This window comes from Cnephaeus nilssonii, assembly GCF_951640355.1.
Source record: "Cnephaeus nilssonii genome assembly, chromosome: 5".
Taxonomy (NCBI): Eukaryota; Metazoa; Chordata; class Mammalia; order Chiroptera; family Vespertilionidae; genus Cnephaeus; species Cnephaeus nilssonii.
In genome coordinates this window covers 56,215,643-56,242,252 of record NC_137076.1, presented here as the reverse complement: position 1 = coordinate 56,242,252, position 26,610 = coordinate 56,215,643, and the positions used below count along the sequence as shown (strand labels likewise).

At 36.8% G+C, this 26,610-nt stretch overlaps 1 protein-coding gene across 1 annotated transcript in view; it reads right to left on the bottom strand.

Moving 5' to 3' along the window:
* The window catches only part of TTC29 (tetratricopeptide repeat domain 29), a 156,035-nt gene that overhangs the window by 116,017 nt on the left and 13,408 nt on the right, over positions 1 to 26,610 (bottom strand). Inside the window, exon 5 of the mRNA XM_079770315.1 lies at positions 7,128 to 7,351. Within this exon, the coding sequence (XP_079626441.1) occupies positions 7,128 to 7,351 (224 nt within the window). The remainder of the gene's footprint in view (positions 1 to 7,127; positions 7,352 to 26,610) is intronic.

Genomic DNA, 26,610 nt, shown 5'->3' with positions numbered 1-26,610 from the left:
TCTGAACAAATTCAGAATCATTATGTCTTTATGCAAAAAGCACACTTGTGAATATGTGGTAGCCTCTGGATTACCTTTCCAGGGATTTTAAAAACACACAATCATTATTATTCATTGATATATTCCTGAAAAGATTACAATTGTGAAAAATATTTATACATTGCCCACAAGCATTCCTGTAAGATTAAAGTTGAATCGCTTAGAAAAATGGAAACTATGCTGACTAGAACTGTACATAAGTCACTCCAATGTTCCAAAAGAAATTTCTAAAACCAAAGTCATTCCTTTACATATATTGCTTCATAATTCCACTGGAAATTAGATTGACCTCAAAATAGGATTTATACCTAAAAATAAAGTAAAACAAAAGTTTTCCCTGTCGGCCTCTTTTTGAAGGAGATTCCGGAGAGCCATCCTGCAGCAGCACAGATGAAAAGCGGAGACTAACCTGAGGTAGTGGGTGGGTGGTGAAGGCGTGGCAGGTGGAAGGGGGTTAGAGAGGCAAAGGGGGAAAAAAGGGACATATCTAATATTTTCAACAATAAAGATTTATTTATAAAAATAAAGTCAAGTGTAAATAATATTTGAATTATCTATTGATTCAGTTGCCCATTACCATTATTGTCATCTCTTCTCTAGCCCCATGAGGGCACAGGGCCATAATCATAATGTTACAGATGGTACAGAGATTACTTCATAACAACAGGTAATATAAGAAACATCAGGGACAAAGAAACACTTTAAGAAATGGAAAATAATCCAAAAAGCAATAACCGGCTTACTTTAAACACTTCTTTGATAGAAATCAGAAAATGTTTTGTAAAATAATTTAAATAAGTCTAGGTTCCCGCTCTATAAGTCTTAAGAGACAGAACTGACCCCAAGATGGCTATTGTTAGTGTCATAGCTTTGATAAAACGAACTTCATGGTAACGGCTAGAGCAGTGATGGGCAACCTTTTGAGCTTGGTGTGTCAAACTTCGCCAAAAAACTGAGCATAACTCGGGTAGTGTGTCACTTTGAGAAAAAAACATTATTTCGCAATATTTATAGTTTAAATAACATAAATGTATAATTGTTATATATAATTGTATTTAATAAACCAAAAACTAAATATTTAACTTACCTGCTCAGTGACTTCTTTGTTCATCCGTCAGTCGGTTTCTTTTGTTGGTCTTGATATTATTTAGCTTGTGTGGGGTGCTGTGAACTAAGATAAGTGAGGGGGAGGGGGAATTCTTTAATCTGCCTATTAGTGACTTTTTGTTGCTGAATTTCATTGGCTAAATCTTCAATTGAAGGTTGGTATTTTGTACACTTCAGGCCCAAGCAAGTGCTACTAACTTCATCTGTCAATCTGTTTCTTTTGTTGGTTTTGATATTATTTACCGCTGAGAATAAGGCCTCACAAAAGTGTGTAGAGGGAAAAATTGTGAGTAAAGCCATTGCTATATTTTTCAGGGTGCTAAAAGTGTCTGGTAGTCGGTTCCAGGCACTCCAAATTTCCTGTTCGTAGTGGCACTCCTCTTGATTCTCCAAGCGGCACCTTTCCAGATTCTCAAGCTTTGACCTCAAGTCGACAAACACCTGAGTCCAGATACTGTCTTGAAATTCTGCAAGTTGCATCTCCAAATCATCAATTTGCATCCATTGGAAACCATTTAATTCCAAACTACTGTAGACTACTACATCAGGATACTTAATTATTTTCATGGTCTGTTCTAGACTTCTAAATTGACTAAATCTATCACTAAACTGGTCAAGTAACGAGTCTAAAACATGCTGGTACTTCATATGCAAGAGTTCCACTTCATTTTGTACAGCTGCATTGGCCTTCTCAAAATACTTCGTTACTCGAGGAAAATACTTATAAGTTTTAGTTTCTACATCTCGCTTGAAAATTTTAACTTTACTTTCAAAAGCTTTTATGTATCCAAACATAACGTCAATACTTTTGCCAAAACCTTGTAACTTTAAGTTCAGTTCATTAATATGAACAGAGAGATCTGTAAAAAACATCAGGGTGTTGACCCACTTATCATCATTAAGCTGAGGAAAGTTTCCCAGATCCTTATCATCAAGAAATACCTTAATTTCTTCAAAGCACTCCACAAAGCGCTCAAGAACTTTGCCTCGGCTCAGCCATCTTACATTATTGTACATCAGCAGTCCACTGTAGGTGGAATCAACCTCCAGTAAAAGTGCCAAAAATTCTCGCTTGTGAAGGGGGCGAGCAGCTATTAAATTAACTATTTTTGTAACAACTGACATTAAGTTGTTTAAGTCGGTGAATCCTGCCTTGGCACATAAAGCCTCCTGATGGATAATACAATGAAAAGGCACAATCGGATGTCCAATAGCTTCTGTAAACAATTTGACAAATACGACATTTTTCCCCACCATATTTGGTGCCCCATCTGTCGTCACTGACACAACTTTAGAGATATCAATGCTTAGGTCACGAAATGTTTGTATAACAACCTTACATATTTCGCTTCCTGATTTACTTGTTGACACTGATACTAACTTTATCAACTCTTCTCTCATTGTGAGACCATCAGAATATCGACCAATAATGGCCAACTGAGCATGTGATGTGACATCAGTAGTTTCATCAAGAGAGATCGAAAAATATTTACACTTCCTTATGTCTCTCTTTAATTGATGTTGTACATTTGTGTTTAGTCTCATTATTCGGTCTTTTATGATATTTCTACTGAGTGGTAACTCAGATATTCTCTTAATAATTGCATCTTTATTCTGCATATCGTGAAATAGAACTGGTGCACATCTTAGGAGAGTTTCTTTAATAAATTCTCCCTCACTGAGCACTTTTCCATGCTGAGCTGTAGAGTGAGCAATGCTCAAACTTGCAGATGTTAAATTTGTAGAGCCTTTCATAAATTTAAGGTTGGAATTAGATTGGCTCTTATAAAGATGTAGCTGCCTGGAAATGTATTCCTTCCTTTCATCCTCACTTTTTTCCAAGAGCTGGGAATGATTAGTTTCAAAATGTCTATTTATATTCCACGTTCTGCTTACTACCATTTCAGTACATAGAACGCAAAATGATCTGCCATTTTTTTCTATAAAGCCATACATCTTGGTCCACGTCTCTTGAAAGGGTCGGCCACTGCTACTACCACTTCCTTTACTTAACCTTAGTTTTTTTTATTTTTTGGGTTCTCCATCAGGGGGGCAGTGACAGAAGACAGAATTATAGATAGCTTGTTAGGCCTGCAGGCAATTAGGGGTTAACTAACCTAACTAACCACAAAATGGTGCATATAACTGTCTTTTAGGAAAGGGCAGGGTTAATAAGCAGAAATAGGGGTTAATAAGGATGCACAACAGTAATAGTGGTGAAATGGAGTCTGCACTATGGAGCAAGATGGTGTTCCTTATGTGAATTAAAATGGCTGCTGCTATTTCTAATGGCGGGAAACGGCACCCATAGCACGCCACAAACCCTCGCCTCTCCCAGCCTCCCCCTCACTTATCTCAGTAATGATGGATTAGAGATCCATGACACCCCAGAACAGTAGATAATGGTTGCTGTGGTTAACTGTTATTTGGTTACTGGTAATGGCAGGGCCCCCAGAGATGCGTCCCCCGCTGCGTTCTGCTGCTCCCTGCTCTGCCTTCGGAAGTGAGGGCAAAGATCCCGGCTTAACCGGAAGTCCCAGAACTAGACGCTCTGTGCCGGACTTCTGTTGTTTTGGCCTACAGACCTCCGGCACAGAGTGTCTAATAGGGGAGGATGAAACATTTGCGACAAGAGTCTTGGAGTTAGACTCTAGCTCCAAGACTCTTGTCGCAAATGTTTCATCCTCAGGAGCAGCAAATGTTTCATCCACTGAGGAGGCCACGTGTCATCAGAAATGGCTACGCGTGTCAGTGCTGACACGCGTGTCATAGGTTTGCCATCACTGCGCTAGAGTGACAGTATTTCCAATGAGAAGAAATGTGAATGCTCAGAGATATGCTACTTCAGGGTAAATGTCTCAGATCCCACAACCACATGCAATGGAATCTTGAGGTACTATTAACAGATTTCTATATATTACATGAAGCGTGTGTGTGTGCATGCGCATGTTTTAAGATTTAGGATTAATCCAAGTTAGTAAGAGTGAATGTGAATATTCCTTACCCATTTCCTGGGACAGTCTTAACTCAAGTAACAATTTTCTCCCAACGAAATTCATGTGTTAAATGTGGAAAAAAAAGTATACAAAATTTTAAAAAGAACATATGAATGTTTTATATGTCCTGCAATGGAAGCATTTCCAATAATATTTATTGCAATAATTTTAATTTTCTCCATTTCAAACAGGCAAAAGCCACTGCATTTTGATGGAGATAACCCTATAAAAGAGTAATTTTGGGCAAGAGGTAAGTTTGTTCCATTTAACAAATGCAAACTTGGTTACTATGGATATATAATAGACCACTCAGTGAAGAAATATTTATTTTCATTATTTATACCATGTATATAAGATATTGGTTATTATAAAATTTGGACTTTGCTAATTTTTGGAATTGGAGAAACATTTTTACTTATATGTATAGGTACTTTTCTTTAAAATTTAAAACCTTTAGTGAATATGATGATTCAACTTGAAAAAAATGACCACTGGGCAAATTTAATCTTGATCAATTTCATTTTCAGTGTAAATATCACTTCAGAATTTGTGGCTGATATTAGTATGTAGGTTTTTTAGAATAGCATTTTTTATTTATAAAAGTTAATTTCTAGAGTAATTATATGTAAATAACATTTTAAAATTTGCCCAAGTATTCTATTTTAAAAGTCAATTCTACAGTTAAATGCTTCTCATAATACAAATAATCACCTCCTATCTACACACACACACACACACACACACACACACACACACTAGTTCACTTATGGTGGCGGTGGTAGGATTTTTGTGTAACTCATATTGGTAAGTCAGGTCACAACCTGATGAGAAATACGTATTGACTACTATGGAGGTTGAAAGACTTCTTGGTATCTTCTGATGCTGTTTCCATGGCCCCATCAATTTTCCCCATTGTAGCATTAAGTAACAAAATGTTGTCTAATATTTTCTCATAGGAAGGCCTGAAGTGAAATGTAGACATTGTCATGCTAGGGCCTGAGCTTCTCTCTTTAAGTCCTATGATACTTTCACACACGAAGTTGAAGAAAATAATGATTTAGAAAACCAAATGTATGTAAAAATCTAGGATTTCCTGTCTTTGATGATATAAAATGACTAATTTCTAATATGCAACTAAGAAATACTAATGACAACAAGATCAGTTTTATAGTAGAGATTAAAATATTTTCTTCAATACATGAAACATAGTGACTTTCTGGAAAATTTTAGGACACACAAAGTCCTAAAAAAAAGAATCTGTTAGAAACAATGTGATGAAATATATAAAATTAACAATTTTATTCATAATTGTGATTTGCAGCTTTTCCTTCTTCTCACTATTTACTAATAAAAATTCTGATTGAAATCTATAGCATTTATTGATGAAATCCTCAAGTTCCATTATATAAAAACTAGAAAATTAGTATAATTTTCAAATTCTAATGCTCTTTGAAAGTTTCTCCTCAGTGAAAGTCAATGTTCAGTTCATATACAAAGAAGAACTCTGGAAAGTTTCATAATTAAGGATACAGAAGATTTTAATACATCGGAAAGTTGTGGAGATGGTATTGGGTGCTATTCCTTGTCTCCTCTGGTTTGCAATGACATCACCACAATACCCCTGTGTCTGGGGCAGCCCTGTGATTCAAGATTCTGGCATTTATTCCATAAAGATGCTTATTTGACTAGGTTGAACTGTGATAAGATGTCTTAATGTCTCAAATTCATACATGAAACAGTTTTTTAAATATATTTTTTATGTTGACAGTATTAAAATGTCTCCTATTCCCCCCTCCTTTGTTACCCTCCATCTAGCCCCTACCCATCTCCTCAGGGCTTCCCCACCCTATTGCCCATGTCCATGGGCTATGCATATCTCTCTATATAAAAGCTTAAGCGACCATTGTGACCAAACAACCGAACAACTAGTTGACCAGTCGCTATGATGCACATTGAACACCAGGGGGCATATGCTTAATTCAGGAGCTTCCCCCTAGTGGTCAGTGAGCTCCCACAGCCAACCTTCCTCAGTCCCTCCCCGATCAGCCACAATCGCCGGCCAGGCCGAAGGACCCCACCCATGCAGGAATTTGTGCACCGGGCACCGGGCCTCTAGTCCTAATATATAAAAACCCAGGGTCCGTAACAACTGTCTGAAGGCTCGACCAAACACTGGAAGTCAGTCCTGCAGTCAGTGCTGGGTTGCCACAGCTGAGGGGGCTGTGGATCAGGCATGGAGAGAGGCCCAAAGAGAGAGGCAGGGTCTGATCTGCAGCCTCCATGGCAGCTGTTGATCAGCCGTTGCCTCTCTCTTTCTCTCAGGGCTTCACCGGCAGCCGCACCTCTGTTTCTCTCCAGGCCTCCACGGGGGCTGCTGATCAGCCCTACCTCTCTGACCAGGCCTAGAGATATGCCCAGAGATGCTGACTGGCATAGAAACTGACCAATCAGAACCAAATCTGGGTGAACTGTGAGGAGCCAATGGCTGCCTAGGAGGCAGAGCTGACTGGCATAGAAACGGACCAATCAGAACCAAATTGGCCACAGGGGAGGGCAGTTGGGGGCGAGATCAGGCCAGCAGGGGAGGGCAGTTAGGGGCAATCAGGCAGGCAGGCAGAGAGTTTAGGGGCGATCAGGCAGGCAGGAAGAGGGATTAGGGGCAATCAGGTAGGCAGGCAGAGGCAGTTAGGGGAGATCAGGCAGGAAGGCAGGTGAGTGGTTAGGAGCCAGCAGTCCTTGATTATGAGAGGGATGTCCGTCTCTGGGATCGGGCCTAAACCAGCAGTTGGACATCCCCCAAGGGGTCCCTGATTGGAGAGGGTGCAGGCTGGGCTGAGGGTACCCTCCCCCCTCCGTGCATGAATTTCATGCACTGGGCCACTAGTAAGTATATAAGTTCTTTGGTTTGTCTCTCCTTGTTCCCCCACCCCCACATCAAGGCATATCAGTATACAAGAAACAATTTGGAATCCTCCCTGCACTTACTTTTCCTTTCAGCCACCTCGGCCCTGGTCAAGTAGTAGTAGAAGTGGTCCAGCTTATCAGGCTGCTCCTCCAGGGGTTTCTGCAACCAGAAGACGGACCTGACTCTTGCAGCATCCCTCAGGGCATCCCACTTCTCCATCAGGGCGAAGAGCTCAGTGAAGGACTTGTGATACCCATCTCGCAGCATGTCCACGCAGACGTTCTTCTTGTATGTGTTCCGGTAACTGGGAGTGAGAATCAGAACACTCAAAATGTTATTTTCATTCTTGAAGTCTATGCAGTGTTTTTATCCTATAATAATGAAAGGTTGAATCATGCTGCCTTTTTTTCCTCAGTGAAAGCACTGAAAACTAAACATTGAACAACTTCAGTTTAATGAAAGATGCCAGGAGCTATTTAAACTCAGTAGTTTTAATAAAAATACATTATAAATATATCAATTCTAAAGCTGAGCTCCCTTTGATATGGACAAACAAGCTAGGTAGTTGACTGATGTCTTAGTCTGTTTGAGCTGCTGTAACAAAATATTACTGAGTAGCTTATCTACAAAAGAAATTTATCGCTCACAGTTTTGGAGGCTAGAAGTTCAAGATCAAGGCATCAGTGTGATTTGTGCTGGTGCCTTTTAGCTGTGTTGTGCCCTCACATAGTAGAAGGGGCTGGGGATCTCTCTGGAGCCTCTTTTATCAGGTACTAATCCCATTCATGAGGGATCTACCCATGACCTGAGCACCTCCCGAAGCCCCTATTTACTACCACTTTCAGGGATTAGGATTGCAACATATGAATTTGGGCACCAAACATTCCAGACCATGGCAATTGATGACATCCAAAAATACTTGATATACTAGACTTTTACCAAAACAAAAACAAAAAACAATAACCTGAGCAAACAAACAAAAAAAAGTGAAATATTTTAATATCAAAGCATGCAGTCTAGAGTAAATGGTTTCACTGTATGTTATGGAGGCTCATTCATTCATTCATTCATTGCTTCATGCAGAATATGTTTATTGAAATGTATTACTAAACATATTTTTGAATTACTTATGTTAGGCTTACATTATAATTTGTTAGATTAATATCACACTACTAACTTAATAATAAATCATATGTAAGGAGATAAAGTGACAAGTAAATATTCTATTTACTTATTCAAAAAATAGCTATTGAGTTTCTTGCTAAGCACCAACCACTGTTCTAGACCAATTAGGTTCAATGCCCTGGGGAAAGTTTGTATTCTTATGGGAGAAAACAATCCTACCTAATAATAGACAAATATGCAAATTGACCGTACCTTCGCTATGCCCACGATTGGCCAGGAGGCGCGGGGGGGCGGGACTCGGGGTGGCCGGGGGGGCTGATTGGGCCGGCAGAACGCTGAGCTCGCATCGCCAGGGGCGGCGCGAGCTCAGCGTCTGCACCATGGCTGTGCTGCGGAACAGAAGGGGCCTCTGGGGCAGCGAGCCCATGTCCTGCCGCGACCATCAAAAGCGAGGGAGCTGGGTGCCTGTCCGCTCTGGCACCAGGTCTTTCAGAAGCCTCCCCCGCGCCAGAGGTTTCTGAAAGGCCTGGTGCACCAGTGGACAGGCACCCAGCTCCCCCGTGATCGAAAGCGAAAGCGTGGGAGCTGGGTGCCTGTCCGCTCCGGCACCAGGATGGCAGGTTAGGCCTAGGGGACCCTACACGTGCATGATTTAATCATGCACTGGGCCTCTAGTCTACATAATAAAAGAGTAATATGCAAATGGTCAAGACGCCCTCATGCGTAATGACCAATCAGCAGGCTGCATGCACAGCAGGTGCAGGTGGGCAGGGATTGCAGCATCGGGGACTTGCGTCACGCCATCACAATCCATCAACAGAAGGCCAGGGGCCCAGTGGAGTCCTCTGCATGCCTCTGCTGGGGTCTGGAGGCCTCTGCGTGGCCCGGCCCGAGGGCATGGCCCAGTGGAGGCCTCTGTGCGGCAAGGCCTGGGGGTCCCACAGCTCTGCACGGCATGGAGGTGGGACCCCCGGCTCTGGCCTACCTTTTTGGGGCAATCCATCGAAGAGCCCTGAATGGGTGGGTGGGTCCTACCTCTTTGGGGCAATGGATCACGGGGCTCCCGCACTGTGACAGGGCACAGGCCAGGCTTGGGGACCCCCCCTCCCCCAGTGCACAAATTTCATGCACCGAGCCACTAGTCAACAAATAAACAAACAAATAATAAATAATTTCAGATGCAAATTGCCATGCAGGAAATAGGGTGGCTATTATTCCACTAAACAAGAATTTAGAGGCCAAATGATACAGCTTTATATTAACTATTTTACATTCTTTTTTTTTAATAAATAGAAGACAATTAAATATTTAGAACAACTGATTTGATGTGATACTACTTGCAATAAAAATTTCAGTGTGGCCCTGGCTGGTTTGGCTCAGGGGATAGAGCATTGATTGGCCTGCGGACTGAAGGGTCCCAGGTTTGATTCCAGTCAAGGGCACATGCCAGGTTGTGGGCTCAATCCCCAGTAGGGTGTGTGCAGGAAGCATCCAATCAATGATTCTCTCTCATCATTGATGTTTCTATCTCTCCCTCTCCCTTCCTCTCTGAAATTAATAAAAATATATCTAAAAAAATTTCTGTGTGGAGTGGAAATAGACTAGAATTAGTCAAAACACCCAAAGTCTGGGTCAGAAGACCCAGGACTACAAACTCCCCCTGAACCTCATTTCTTGTCATCTGTGAAGTGTGCATATTAATATATGCCATACCTACATGGCAGGAGGAAATAACGTATTTGAGTTCCTGCCTTCTAGTCATGAGAGAGTGTGGAGAAGAAGCAATGGGATGCTGTGAAAGCCCAGGTCCTCTCTCCTCCCCTCCCCACAATGCCATAGGAAGGGGATGAGTGCTGAAGGCTGTTGTGTGGACTGCCCACTGGGGACAGAAGGAGGACACAGCTACAACTCTGAGAATAAGAAGCACTGAGGAGGGACGGAGGGAGTCAGGTCAGTATATTTCCAGAGCTGATGGAAAAGGATGGATCGCGTGCATCAGAGATGGACACCTGTATAGAACCCCACAGGTTAGGGAAACATTCAACGACAAGCAAGAGAAACCTGGCCTCACATTGCCTTCAAAATGAGAGGTTTATGTTTCTCTCAGCACAAGATGCCTAAAGGTAGGCTGCTACTGGTCTTGGTGCAGTGGCCAGCAAGTTCAAGGCCCATGCCTTGAACCTTATTTTAACCTTTCCTTCATGCTTGTCCACTGCTGGTCACTGGAGGACTTCTCCAACTCCCAATGGTCATTTCCACCTTCAAGGCCACAATAAAGGGGAGGATGGGATGGCACCAGCTGTGTCTTTCCCTATTATTGGGGAAAAGAGAAACAGTTCTGCAACTACTCACAGATGTCCACTTTGGTTCCACTGGCCAGAACCCTGTCCCACGGCCATCCTTGCTATAAGGAGACTAGAAAAACAAAGGTTCTGCCTGTTCTAGGGCACCTTGCTACCCTAAACAAAACTGGAGTTACGCTGGCAAAGAAGCAGGGAGAAATGGATATAGATAGGCAAAGTCAGTGTCTATCACAAGGTCCTAGATCAAGATCTGGAAGTGAACGCTGACAAACCCCGGTGCTCAGGGATGCCAGATAAAGCTGGGCCAGATGCCCGGTTTAATTTGAATGTCATACAATGGAACTGAGGGAAATGAAGGAGATAAGTAGAAGCAGGTGGATTCAACACATAGGAGAGAAAAATAGTGATTACTCGATCAATGAGTGAATATTGGGGGTAATGGAAAGAGAAGAGCTAAGATGACATCAGGTTTTTGGAGGGGGTAATTGCTAATTTGCTGAAGAGGAGAACACAAAAGGATGAACAGTTTTGGGGAAAGATAATGAATCTGGATTAAGATAATTTGAGATTGAGGAGCCTAAAAGGATACCCAAGAGAGAGTTTTGGGGTGGCATAGGAGGTCTGAGAGGACAAGGGGCTGGAAATCCAACCAGGCTTCAAACAAGCACTGGCACGAACGTAGGTCTGTGACCGAGCTGCCAGCATGTTTTCCTGTGAGTGAGGAGAGCATTCTGGAGCAGAAATAAAGAATAGTATAAATGAACAAAAATTAGACTATTCATTTTAAACAATAAAAACAAGCACTAGACAAGGCCATCTTGGTTCTAATCTCACCTGGGACAGAGATGGAGAAAAGCACTCTCTGGTCCATTTCCCTGCCCTGGAAGGTGAGGCTGACCGGGTCTGCCCAGAATGCCCAGTACTTTGGAAAAGGCTGTTCCCACATTGTGTGTCCTCTCGGTTGGACTGATTTTAAAGACTCCCTGGGCACAGGTGGGTCAGTGACTCCAACTAAGCCACTGCCCCTTCTCCCAGGATTTTGAAAGTTGAGGTAAGAAATACAAAAGTGGAGAAGGTTGTTGGAGCTCAAACCACCGGGCAGCAACATCCCGACGGGAGTCTCGGTAGGTCTTGCTACCTAGACCCATTAAAGATTCAAGGGTGTCAGGTCTTGCCCTTTTTTTGGAGCCAGTTCTCCCCTAAATTCAGCAAGTTACCTAAAATCCTGCCAATAAAATCATTTCCACTTTATTTAGTCAGAATCAGTTTCTGCTGACTCTGACCAAAGAACACGAAACTGATTCAGAAAGGACTGGAGTAAACTTGTTTCCAAGACATCTTTCAACCTCAAAATATCCACAACATGTAACTAAAAACAATTTTTAAAATTTCAAGTACATTTTTAAAATAGACCATTCTTTGCAAAAGACATTTCAAATAGAATAGTATTTCAGAATACATGTTACTATTCTAATATCATCTCTATTTTATATTCGTCTGTGTATACACACGTATATGTGTCATTCTTTAAGTCTTATTACTAATATTTGAGAGCAAAAAAGAGCAATTATAGTGGTTTGCTAAATAGGTTCTTATTTATACTTTACTAGAGGCCTGATACACGAAATTCATGCAAGAGTAGGCCTTCCTTCCCCCAGCTGCTGGCATCTGGGACCCTGGCTTCCCTCCGGCCCTGGCTTCATCTGGAAGGACATCCGGTCTAATTAGCATATTATGCTTTTATTATTATAGATACTTAATGCAAATAATTTCTTTTAACTGCAAAATTTTTCATTTATTACAACAAACTGGCTGGGTATCTGAAAATAAAAAAAATATTTTTATTATTAATTTCTACTATTATACTATATTTGGACTTCTCAGGTTTTATATTTCATAACAGACAACCACAGCCAAAGTTCACTTACTTTATGGAAAGGAATTTTAAAAATTTACAAATAGAAATATAAATGGAATGCAAATGCATTATTTATTTCACTTGGACATGAAGTGATTAGTCTCTGGTTTCATTTACATATTAAAACAAATATTAGTTTAAATTAAAATAAGTCCTTTTTAAATATCAGGAGAAGAAAAATTTCCTTGGCCTGAAGTCACTATACTGAAAATTGAGAATTCTGGAAAAACTTATGGAGAGATTTGATCATGTGGAACTTGGGAAGAGTTGTCCTGACGGAAAGCATGCCATCCATGGAAGCAGAAGTAGTGACATTCATGGGTGTGCTGGACATCTATCGATCATTGGCCTAAGGAAGATCTTTGCCACGGCAGATACCTGAGGCTGCCCTAGGCTAAGGGATGCACTGGGGAAGAATGGATTTAAAGAATTAAGCAGTCATGCATTTAACATGGACTATATTACTACTAGTCAAAGACATTATTCAATAGAGATTATATGTAAATATTCTGAATTTACATCAAAATTTCCCTAAAAAATTCTAAAATTAAAAAATTCTGTAGACTGGCAGAAAGTAAAACTGAGCAATCTTGAACACCTCCACAGCAGCGGAATGTGTGGAGACGCTGGGAAATAGGGAGCTTTCTGTTAAAAGGCCATGGAGATACTATATCATTTTTAAACTCTGCCTGAAACCATTTTTGAATAGCTACCATTTATAGAGCACCTAAGTGTGTCAGACACTGTGTAGGCATTATTTCTAACTCACACAATAACTCTACAAAGTACTTCTGTTTTTACAGGTAAAAACAAACAAATAAACAAAAAACCTGAGGTTGTGACTTGCCCAAAGCAATACAAACTAATAGGGGCCAAGCTGGAATTCGCACCCAGGTTTCTCAGACTGGAAATTTTGAATTTTTTTACTTTATCACATTGCTGCCACCTATATCAAATCTTGTTGATATTTCTTCTCCTCCTCCTCCTGCACAATCTTCTGTTTATTTGCATTGATTGTTTAGGAATTTGACATAACTGGATAGTTACAATGTAATTTCAATTTGAAAGCTGTTGTTTGGATCCCGACTGGATTGGGGAAATGACAGGCGTCATTCTGTGAATCTCCCAGAGAATCTCTGTCCTTAAAACGAGGGAGCAGACAACCAACGGCATCCATGCAAAGCCAATTAAATAATGTGATTCCCACTCAAGGGTGTCAAGTCTAACAGGGAAAACAATGAAAGAGACAAACACATAAAAGGATGAAAAGCACACACTTCTACAAAAATGAAAAACATGAATGAATAGAATGAGTAGATATGACAGCTTATTTTATTCTCTCTTACAGACTTTCAAAATCAAAATGCATTATCAACTATTCTATCATAGAATTAATAAATTTAACATATTTTCTTCATACTACAAACTGAAATTCTGTATCCAGGTGAAACTTCACAGTCAGTAAAATATTTCAAAAGCAATTCAATAAAAAAACCATACTTTAAAAAAGATCATGAAATTTTTATTTAATCTGACAAAGATAAACTCAAAAGGTATGTAATATCTAATCAAAAGTCAGGATAATACTTTTATTCCATTAAATTAATATTTATAAGTCACTAGTGGGTTATCTTTGTGTCAGTTATAACAGTCATACATTCATATTGAAGGTATAAATGTTATTGGAATCACCTACGGGATAATAACATTGACTCTTAAATTAATACTTAAATAGCTTCAGTTAATATAATTTCCATGGAATAAAGTGAGTCACTATTCTTAGTCATACTTTTCAGTGTAGGTAGATATTACGTATAATTAGAATGGGGAAAATATATTTTACACATACACACACACACACACACACACACACACACTGATAACAATCACATAAATTATTTGGGTATGTTTTATAGTTTTTCATGAAAAGGACAATTTCCTACAAAAAGCTAAAGCAAAGATACAGCATTTTTCAGCATATTAAGATAAGTCAGAAAAAAAAAGTTAGCAATGTTCGAAATGACTTAACTTTAAAAAGCATATAGAATGATTTCACAATGAAAACTGAAAGCATTTTTCTTAATTTTACACACTTAAGTTTTTAACAGTGATTAGTTATAATGTTGATAATGCTGATTAAGAATCATACTACTATCACTCATACATATTTTTGTGTAATAACCATTGGAAAGTTGAGCATTTTATGACCTTTAATTTATTTTCCAGTTACTTCAAAATATAGCAAGAAAAAAAAGTTTCAATATAAAAAAGTCTTTTCAAATTTAAAGGATTTCCAATGAGTTGACTGGTCTCTGGGGGCATCTACTGGAAATTCAGCAAACTGCAGTCACTTCATGTAAATTTGATAACTTTCATTATCCATCTTAATACAGATATTATTTTAATTGATATGCAAATAAGGTGGCACTCAAAGAAGATAAATGTAAAGTTATGCATGGTATTCTATCTCATCCATCTGGTAACAGCAAAACATGTAGCTGTCTATGAGATCAGTTAACAAATACTCAACTCTTAAAAATGTAAATAGGGCAGATGGCATCTCACAGATGAAGTTTTCAAACCATTCAATTCTCATGTTTGGAAAAACTAGAAATATATTTTAGAGATAAACATTCACACACTTAGGGAGGCATTTTGTTAATCCAAATGAAATATATGTAAAACCACTTTTAAAATTATGATGATTTCTCTAAAACAAAGACACTTTGCATCTCAGTATATCCACAAGTCATAAATAACCTGATAACTGCTTATTTTCTATATAACTTAATTTAACTATTTAGAAGTTAATATCTCAAAAAATAGAATTTGTTATACTTGGGACAAAAAAAATCTATCTTTTCCGATAATTAGTCATTACAATTATATTTAATCATTAAAATGAACATTGTTATTAATTTTTCCTAAACATTTTAGCAGAACATCCTTAAAGAAAAATGAACATATAATGAACATAATATGATCACTGAAGCTTAATTTTTTTTATAAACAAAGTAACTCATACTGATATTATTGGAGCTATGATTAATCATATAATATGAGTTTTAACATCATAGCCATTATAATAATCTTGATTTTCTTTGTGAAATTTTAATCATATTTTCTTTAAGATAAAATAAAAAAATAATATAAAGGTATAACTATTGTGCTATATTATACTATAATATACTTCATATACTGCTATAATTTAATCTAAACATCTTCCAAATAAAGATTGACATATATAACATTTTAGCTTCATTCCAAAATAAATAAGTAAATAATAAAAGCAAAACACCACTAATGCATATATTAGTTTATACTGCTCCTGGAAATTTTATTAGAATCACTATCCAAATAAATGATCAACTGAAAAAACTAATCAGCATTAAAATGTTATCAGCAATCAGAACCTTAATTACTGGTAATACAGCAGGATTTTGGTTTCAGTTTAGATTCAGATTTATTTCAGATAGCTGGATTTATTGATAACTTAAAAATAAGTAAATAAAATCCACCCCACAAGAGGTTATAGAATAGAATGTTTTGTGATTTTTCTAAGCAATTAGAAGTTTACTAATTTGAGTCTTTAGAGGAAGTTGTTACATTTACAAGTTTTGCTTTATATTTTTGGAAAATACATATTTGTATCTCTTGATAATCAAAGTTAGAAAGCTCAGTCAGACTTTCAACATTTTAAAAGTATATATACCAACTGAAAAATGCTATTTGGAAAACACTAATCCAAATCAACCATTAATTTGTTTTAAAAAATCTAATAATAAAAATAATAACAATAATAACTAAGGAAGTTTACCTCATAGTATTTTGTAAATTGGACTGTTACTAATATAAGTATTTCAACAAAAAATAAAATATTAAAAACTTTGATTAGCAAAGAATTCTCTCAATAGCACAATAAGAATTCACTTCAACATGGGTGATTTATTTTAGAATATACAGAATATTCATGTAGAACGAAACAAAGACAGATTCAATTACGTTAAACTGATATTTAGCAAAAAGGCAGTAACTTTTTGTGAGTTAATAAATGTTAATCAATCTAATAGAAATTTTGCTGGTGATTGTTCCTCGGTATCACAGGAAAGCCATGGTTATTTAGTAGACAGACTACAATCCATTTAATAGCTTTAAATAATTCTCTTAACATAAAAGCATTTTTTCAGGTACATACCCTGTTGAAAATGATTTACTCAAGTGATTCCCATTCAATCAAATATTTGAAGTACAGTGATTGTAATCAATCAGAAATGAATAAACTATTTATCAGTCAATATAAATTATTACCAAAATATTTACCCAAGGCTTCCACATGTTTTTGTTACTGAAAAATCTTTACTAAACTTAACCACATTTTTAAAAAGTTTTTCTTTACAAGTTTAGTGAAAAAGCGCTGGAAGAATACTCTATATGAGGTTAATTACAAATAAAATCTTTATAAATACTCTTATTACTTGCAAACTCCCTGGAGAAGTTAATTTTTTTTTTCACAAAAGATGGTTTAAGACACAGATCATACATGGAAAGGTATGAACTGAATGTCAAAGCTTAAAAAGAATTTTCAATGAAAGTATTTTCAAGCCAGAAGTACCACAATTGAGTCCAGACAACTCTGGCTAAATGAGGCAACCATATTTACTAGTATTGTTGTTGTTTTTTAAATTTACACTATGACTTTCCACTATAGGAAAACAGTTATATAACAACTGTATTAAATTGGTTATATTGTTACTTAACCAATTAAGCATAAGCTAAAAAATAAAGCTTGAAAATAATCTTAGTTTTTGGATTGAGTTATAATTATTAAAAAATCGGAATAACAATTCTGTTACGTTCTGCATGCTAACACAATGAAAATAAACCATAAAAAAGGAGAAAAACAAAATATAAGCTTCATACTACATCACTATGAACAATGGACTTCACACACGTAAACATGATTACATTAGATCATCACTCCCATATTTTTGTTTAGATTACTATTTATAATTTTTAATTAATATAAAACTCCATACAATATATCACTGTATTTTAAAACATAATTCTGTGATTGCTCTCAAATTTTTTGAAATCTTTTAGGACAATTCATCTCAAATGATATTTAAATTTTTCTTTCAGTTCTTCATCTACATATCTTTATAAATAAAAGAACTATCAAGTTTCCATATAAATTGAGTGAAACATCAAACTTTTAATAAAAATGTAAGGCTGCAGAAAACAAAGTTAAAACTTAGTAAAAACAACAAGTTGCATTAAAAAGAAAACTTCAGCTCACTGTGCTCTTTTTTTACTAAAGTATGTCATACATTTTATCTTTTCAAGAGTTTGACGAGTTTTGCAAGTAAAATTCTGTTTCCTCTACACTTGCTAATAGTCATGAGAATCTGTAGTTTGCACCTTCCCATTAAAAATGTATTGTATTTTTTTGAAATTATTCACCCCGCCTTTTATCCAGATCATGTCTTTGAAAGGAGGAAGTAGATAATAAATGGAATAATTCATGATTTCCCATTAAATATGAAACTTTCTTTTGCAGAGTTTAGAAAATGAAGTTCTACATAATGTACAAAAGTTGATTAGAACTTTCTTAACCTTTTCAAGAAAAGCCTTTCACATTAAACAACTGCATGAAGAGCTTTCTTTGGAAAAAGTAAACTGATCAATTCTTTACACCTATAGCTTTATCACATACATTCTAATTTTGCTCCTTTCAAACATATTTCCTTATAATATCATAATACTATAATACTCAAATAATGGCCAAAAAATAGCGTACGTGGGCTATAAACATGACAAGTACCTAAGAAAAACAAAACTGGTTTAAATTCAAAGGGAAAAACCATGTAAATTAAAAATGAAAACAAAATAGTATTCATGCTCTATTCAGCAACATAATGAACCAGAGTGTCAGAGTAAGTAACAAAACCTGCAGTTACAGTTCTTTATGATGACATTTCTTCTGTCATAAGAAAAAAAAGTATCTTTATAAACTTATCTTTACAAACTACCCATTGGTAGTCTGTTAACTACACTCTTTAGATTTTTTTGGGTAAAATAAAATAAAAACTAAACCAAATAATTTTTAGGCTCATTCCAGCTCTGTCCCTTTCTATTTCTTGGATAAGAAATCTGCAGTAAATTTAACGGAAGAGAAATGTCAAGTTCTGACTATTTTAGGGCAGCAGGTGACCTCATTTCTTTGAGTTTTTAAGTTTTTATTGTGGAATACTCATCTTTTCACTAAACATGTTTTAATTGTCCCCGTATCAAAAATACTGTAAGCCTACATTTTCCCTTCAAACTCGAATGCCTAAAACATTACCAAATTGTGAGCTTTGTGAAGAAACCTTTCTATTGTCTGCTCTTTAATTACCATAACAAAGGAGGGCTGCACGGCACACAGGAAGAGCCCGGCCAGGATTCCTCACAGGCCATGTGTGCATCATGATCAAACTTCCAGAACACACACTTTGTTTTCCATTTAGTAAAAACTAAATTAATAAAGCCAAAAAATAAATCAATCATTTTTGAAGCTTTGGTTAGACAATACCTGCAAATAATATCTTCTTTTCCTGAATGTTATATTAATTTTATTGTAGCTATCTCAAACATTCAGAAAATTCTTACTTATAACTGACAGCATAAGGTATATAAAACTAAATATGTATATGAATAAGAACATTGTAAGAACTAAAGGAAGTATTTGTGAGATGAGAAAATAAAAGAGCTTTGCATTCAAACATTTAGGAAATAGTAAAAATAGATATATTAGGGATTATAACTTCCTTGAGACAGAGAACAAGTCATTTGTTTCTTCTGTATTTTCATATAATAGTGAAAATGCAAACAAAAAGAGAGCTTGTATACCTTGATTATCATAAAACAAAAAAGAAGTCATAAAAAATTAAAAAGGGGCATACACATATCAATGATTCAGAAATAGATTAATTTTCTGAGAAATATAGCAATTAGGAAACAATACATGTAATAACATAGATTCAAAATATATAAACATTTCAGAAAAAGGAGAAATTTATTTTAATGCCCCCCCGCCCCCAAGAAGATTACAAATAAAGTAGAGGTTAAAAAGTTTTAAATAGCCCTGGCCAGTGTGGCTCGGTTGGTTGGAGCATCGTCCCATACACTGAAAGGTGGAGGGTTCACATAGATGTTCTCTCTCTCTCTCTCTCTCTCTCTCTCTCTCTCTCTCTCTCTCTCTCTCTCTCTCTCCTTTCCTTTCCTTTCTCTAAAAATCAATAAAAAGTATATCTGTGGGTGAGGAAAAAATACACATTTAAAGAAAGTATTGAATAACAACTGTTGAGCTTGACTAAAATAACAGGCTCAATCTAATTATTAGATTCTGATAGAATTGTCTACCAAATAAATTGAAAAGTATAAGAAATATTTATAAAAATTGACCATGTACTGGACACACTAGAAATTTCATTAACTGATATCATATAGGGTTCATTTACTGAGCACAGAAATAAATGCACTTCACAATCCTGAATCCCCTTGTTAAAAAAAAAAAAAAAGATGAGAAAAAATTATTCACCTGAAAATTTACAAATATGTTTCTAAGTTATTCATTGCCTAAAGAGGAAACCATCATGGAAATTTTCATATATTTAGAACTGAGAGAATAAAAACTAAATATCAGGTCCTGGGAGGTGGGGGGGAGTCATCAAGGTACTCAAAAGGAAATTTATAATTTAAATGTATTTGCTAGAAAACAAGAACAACTTGGACAAGTGAATAAGCTAGCTTTCAACCCAGGATGCTAGAAAAGAAATCCTAAGAAAATAAACAAAGACATGAAGTCAAATAAAGTACAGGAAAGAAAATATTAAAGGTAAATCCATAATGAATAAACAAGAACCAAAAAGTTGACCCATAAAACAAAATAACTGGTTATGTGAAAAGACAAATCTTTGTATAATAATAATAAAAAATTCCATTTCTTTAAATTCTTTCATAGCATCAGGTACATCTTATAAGATTTCTACAATGTCTGTAAAAACAATCTGGAAATCTTTAAAAGTCTCCTTTCCCGATAGAAACTTGGTTTCAGCTCAGGCTGAGCGTTCTTTTGTTCATCTTTTCTTCCTTTTGTATTGTGTTATATTCTCAAATACCAGAGTATATTTGTTTACTTATGATAATGAAGCTCTATGTTTCTTTTTTTAAAAAAATATGCTTTTATTGATATTTTAGGGAGAGAGAAAGAGAACGACACATAGATGTGAGAAACATCTATCGGCTGCCTCCTGCAGGCTCCCTACTGGGGATCAAGCCTAAAACCAGGGCATGTGCTCTGACCAGGAATCAAACTGCTGCCCTCTCTGTTCATGGGAACCAATGTTCAACTAACAGAGCCACACCAGCCATGGTGAAGTTCTAGGTTTCTTAACGCAGGTAAGCATGCTTGCATTCCCTCTGTGTGTCGGCTTTCTGAGGAGTGCGGGTCAGAAGAGCAAGGCTGGGTATTCCTTGCACCAATGCCAAATGAAAAGGACTTTGCATAGTGCACCAGCCTCCCTGACAGGAGCTCAGGCCAACCATTCCTATTCTTTAAGATTTTTTTGTAGTGACCTTCAGAATATATTAATACAAAAAGCAAGGTACAGATAGTGTACATAATGTACTTTGTGTTCAGAAAAGGACCTGTTAATGTACTACTTTGGCAGAACATACACATTGTGTAATATTTTTTGTTTACATAAGATTGAGGCTTCTTAAAGCAGAGGTTTTCCTATTTATTTTTTATTTAGTTTCATTTTTAATTTTTTTCTTTAAGATTTTTTGCATCACTGTTCATGAGAGATATTATCCTATAGTTTTCCTTTTATGAACTGGCTCTTTCTGGTATTGTTATCAGGGTAATTCCAGTCTGGTAGAAGGAGTTCAGAAATGTTTCCTATTTTCTTGAAGAGTATGAGTCAAATTGGCCTTATTTCCTCCTTACATGTTATGTAAAATTCACCAGCGAAGCCATATGGACCTGGAATGTTCTTTGTGAGATTTTTAAATGACTAATTCAATGTTTTTAAGGAGATAAACCTTCTGTTTTATCTATTTCTACTTAAGCCAACTTGGCGGTGTCTTTCAAGAAATTTAGCCATTCCATATAAGTTGTTTATCAGCATAATGCTTTTTCCCTAAGTAGCATTCTTATATTTGTACTAGAGGCCCAGTGCATGAAATTTGTGCACTCAGGAGGAGTCCCTCAGCCCGGCCTGTGTCCTCTCACAGTCTAGGAGCCCTCAGGGATGTCCAACTGACGGCCATCAGTCAGAGAGGCGGGAGAGGCTCCTGCCACTGCCATTGCACTCACCAGCCATAAGCCCCGCTTCTGGCTGAGTGGCACTCCCCCTGTGGGAGTGCACTGACCTCCAAGGGGCAGTTCCTGCATTGAGTGTCTGCCCCCTGGTGGTCAGTGTACGTCATAGCGACCAGTCATTCTGCTGTTCAGACGATTTGCATATTAGCCTTTTATTATATAGAATAATCTATACTGATGGGTCTTTTCATTTCTGAAAGGGTTTATTGTGTCTTCTCCCTTTTTCTTTGACCAGTCTGACTCAATGCCAATCAATTTTATTGATATTTTTAGAGAAGCAGTTTTTAGTTTCATTGATTTTTCTCTAATGTTTTTGTTTTCTGCTCTCACTTCACTATTCCTTTTCCTCTGCTAACTTTAAGTTTAAATATTTTATTTTTCTAGTTTTTCTTTTAATGAAAGCTTAGGACACTGATTTTAGGCATTTCTATTTTTCTAATATAAGCATTTTAATGCTATAAACTTCCCTTTAGCACTACTTTGGCTGTATTCCATACCATGTTTTCTTTCATTCAGTTCAAAATATTTTCTAATTTGCCTTGTGATTTTTTTTCTTTGATCCATGGTTTATTTATAAGTATATTGTCTAGTTTCCAATTTTTTTTTGGGGGGTGGGGTTTCCAGAGAAATCTCCCTGCTATTATTTCTAATTTAATATAATTGTTATAAGAGAGAATAATTTGTAGGATATAAATCCTTTCATTTTTATTTTATTTTATAGCTCAGAATATAATCTCCTTTGATGTCTGTTCCATGTACTGTTGAAAATAGTGTGTTGTGATGTTGTGGAATATTGGTGGAATGTTCTATAAATGTCAATTAAGCTGATCCATTGTATTGTTCAAGTCTATACTAATTTTTCTACCAATTATTGAGAGAGCAATGTTAGAATCTCCAATTATAATTGTGGACTTATCTGTTTCTCCTTTTCTTTCTATCATTTTTTGTTTTATGTATTTTGAAGTCTGTCATTAGGAACATAAACATTTAGGATTATGTCTTTTTGATGAACCACCTCTTTTTATCATTATGAAATGTCACATTTTATCCTTGGTAATATTTCAACTGCTTTCTTAAAATATATATCTGGAAATCTTGGAAGCTCTCATTTTTTTCTCTTATTTCTCATTATTTTGAGACTTTACCATCTTTTGTACTTCTACATTGTCATTTCAAATAGAGGAAGGAAATATGCTTAGCCATCCATTTTGATCTTGATCTTCAAGTGGAAAAAAACCACTAAACTACATTTTAAAGACAATTCCATGTCCAGTAATATATTTCTTTGGCTACTCTGGTTGTAGGATAAGAGATTGTTCCAGACAAGCTTAAAGGGATCTTATGGATGTCTGAATCAGGATTACAGGATGACCGCATCCTCATGAGGTAAACCCGAAGGGAGGTTCCAATCCACAGTGGTAATGGGAATTCAGAGGAGTCTGGAAACCTGATCTCTGATGTATGACTGATCCATTTTCTGTCTAGCTTAGTCATTCCTTCCTCTCTATGAATCATTTTTCCTATCTTATTGCTTCAGCTTATCTAAAACATTAGATCCCCCTGGTCAAATTACTTAACCTCTCTATGCCTTGGTCTCTGGCAGCAATGTCAGCTCTTCACAGGGTTATTGTAAGGATCACTTAAAACAGAACAGCTTACAGGATTCATTTAATATATCTTACCCATTGCTATCTTGCTTGAAGTAAAACCTAGCTTAGAGCTATAATAATTATGACAAGCAAAATATCCATTTTATTATTTATTAGGTATGCAAAGTTATAATACGTTGCTTCATTTTTCTTATATGATGTCATGTGATAACTTTCTTTTGGAATTTATTATCAGGAAAAAGCTTGTTTCTCTTGAAGAATTGATATGTTTCCTTTCATCAGATAATGAGAAATGTATATAGTCCATTACCTCTCCCTTTTTGCCCAGTCTGCCCAGGAGTTCAGAGTGAAACTTAATGTTTCCTCAGGGGAGCTATATTAACTCTAGTGGGAAGCATATTTACCTACTTCTCCTTCATTTGCCTTTCATTTTCTATTTATAATCTGACAGCTGTGTAATATAAAATGTTAACTTTAAATTTCTTCAATCCTTCCTAGAAAGAAAGTAAGCAAGCAATAAAGTGGTATTTTGTGTAAGTTAGAAGAGTCTTAAAAGGAGAATGAAAAACAATCCCTGCTTGCAAAGGACTCTAAGTCTAGAGTAGAGTCCTTTTCTATGGCAATTCACAGTACGAAAGACTTTTCTATTGCAATTCAGTACATGTACACATATATTTGCTTCATGCATATATATGAAGCAAAAGTTCAAAACCAATACTACTTAAAATGTTCCCATCTCTTTATAAATAACAACTCAAATCCTCATAACTATGAATGAGCCAGGCCCTACCATTATTATCCCCATTTTTTCAGATAAGGAAAGTGAGACACAGGAAGGTTAAGTGCTCAGCCAAAATCAACCAGTGTTAGTAGTGTGAAGCTGGCGTCTGGGGAGTCTGGTAGTAGAACCCGCACTCTATTTCATTACATTGGGCAGCCTCCCAATACTAGCCTTACTCTGTGCAAAGCATGCCTTTCTAAAGCTCTATTTTACTCTCCTCCCTTTCATTTTTTAAATGCTGGTCATGATCTCCAAACAGATGGGTCATAACCACTACCCACTAATGGGTCACATTCTATGGTTTGTTAAACATTAATCAGGAAGGAAAAAACCCACACAAACATGATTGTCAGTGGCTACTAAAGAGAGTTCAAGCAGGAGCCCTGAACTCTACCACGTGGGTGAGGAGGAGTCAAAGGAGGCCTCACAGAGCAAGAAGCAGGCTGAGGCTGGAAGATAAAAAGTTTAGCAAGTACACAGGAGTGGGGAAAGAGGAGGGCATCGTAGGCAGGGCACATATACAAGGCTATGAAAGGATAAACGCTCACCACTCATTGATATCCTTGTACCTGGCTCAAAACCTGTGACACAGGTAGGAGCACTAACGACACACATGAGCATCCATGGCTCCAGCTCTCCTGGAGCTGATAGTCTAGGAGAGGACACAAAGTAGCCATATGAATACTAAGCTATAAGTGCCATGATGGGAGGTATTCTGGGTATTACAGGTCTTAGAGTAGGTTTCATTGCAGGTATTATGCTAGCAAGGTTACCTAATATAGTTGAGCCATTTAAGAATGAGTAACAGTCAGCCATGACATGGTAAAGGGAAAACACATTCTAGGCCAAGGGAATGGCAATTCACTAAAGCTGGGCGATGAGAGAGGATGTTGTTTAATGAAGGCCTGAATACTTTAGAGACAGACTGGTAGAATGGTTAAAGAACAGGCTCTAGAACCAGACTGCCTAAGTTCAAATTCCTGCTCTTCTACTTCGTAGCTGTGTGACTTAGTGTCTCTGTGCTTCAATTTCCTTAGAAAACAAAGAGTTTTCTCGATTAAATGAATTAATACATATAAGACACTTAGAACAGTATCTGAAACATATTAAATGCTCAACAAATATTAGTCATTATTATTACTTTGGCAAAAGCTAAATTTCCAAGTGGGAATGGAAGAGATTACACAGGTTGGCCTTAGTTGAAAACTATTGGTTGAGTGCCGACTATGTGCTGGGCACTGTTATAGGTCCTGGAGGCCCAGCAGCAGTGAACAGGACATTCCTGTTGCTCAGGTCAGTTCAGAAGGAGTGGTCTGTTTCCTGCGTGTATCCTGAATAAAATGCCTGGCCACTGTACAAATCCAGGTGTTAAGTGCTTATTACAAGTATATTTGTAGTTTGTAAAAGCACCTTCCGAAGACAATTTTGAAACAAATTCAAGATAAACAACTAATGGCAAAAGGCTAATTTACTTTAAGTGAATAAGTATAATACAATTCAAAACGAGGCAGAAGAGAAATGCTATAAAAGATATAAAAATATAAATGGTTCTTTGTTTCTTTATAACCTGACCTCTTTGACTATGGTAACTGATAGTTCTACCTGTCACCACACTGACAAAATGACACTCAGTGAACATCAACTGCTGATGCTGAAAGATATTCTGAAGAAGCCTAACCGGTTTGGCTCAGTGGATAGAGCATCAGCCTGCGGACTGAAAGGTCCCAGGTTCAATTCCGGTCAAGGGCATGTACCTTGGTTGCGGGCACATCCCCAGTAGGAGGTGTGCAGGAGGCAGCTGATTGATGTTTCTCTCTCATCGATGTTTCTAACTCTCTATCCCTCTCCCTTCCTCTCTGTAAAAAAGCAATAAAAATATATTTTAAAAAAAGATATTGTGAAGAAAAGCAGTATCTTAGAGATGCACACAGTTTTCAACTAAATCTATTCTTCCACTAATAGAACTCAATATCTGAAGCAGAAAATAATATTGGGAAGATTGGCATTCTTTGTCCCTTGATGATTTTGTTTATTTGCAACCTCGCATACACAGCTGAAGCTGTAAAAACTGCCCCCCAGGGATTTTTATTTGAATCTATAACTGATACTACCTTTACCACTTAGCTACTCCAAGCAATTACGATATGATAATAAGTGATACCTTCAGTCCTTTACAAAAAACAATAATGCATTCTGGTAATATAATACAGAATTTTAAAAAAGTATAGAAACACAACAGGACTTTCTTTAGTTAAAGATCAGTTAAACAATATTAATGAATTAATTTGAAGATTTATCTAAGAAAATCAAATTATCAGTGTCAAAATGTACCCAAGTAGGCACAGCAGTAACCTGGTCACTTAAAAAGTAATAAAGTATACTGAAATTCCTCCTGTAAATGTGGATGATAAAAAACAAATAAACAAACAAAAAACACCAGAAGCCCTTTGTTTTTTGTAACT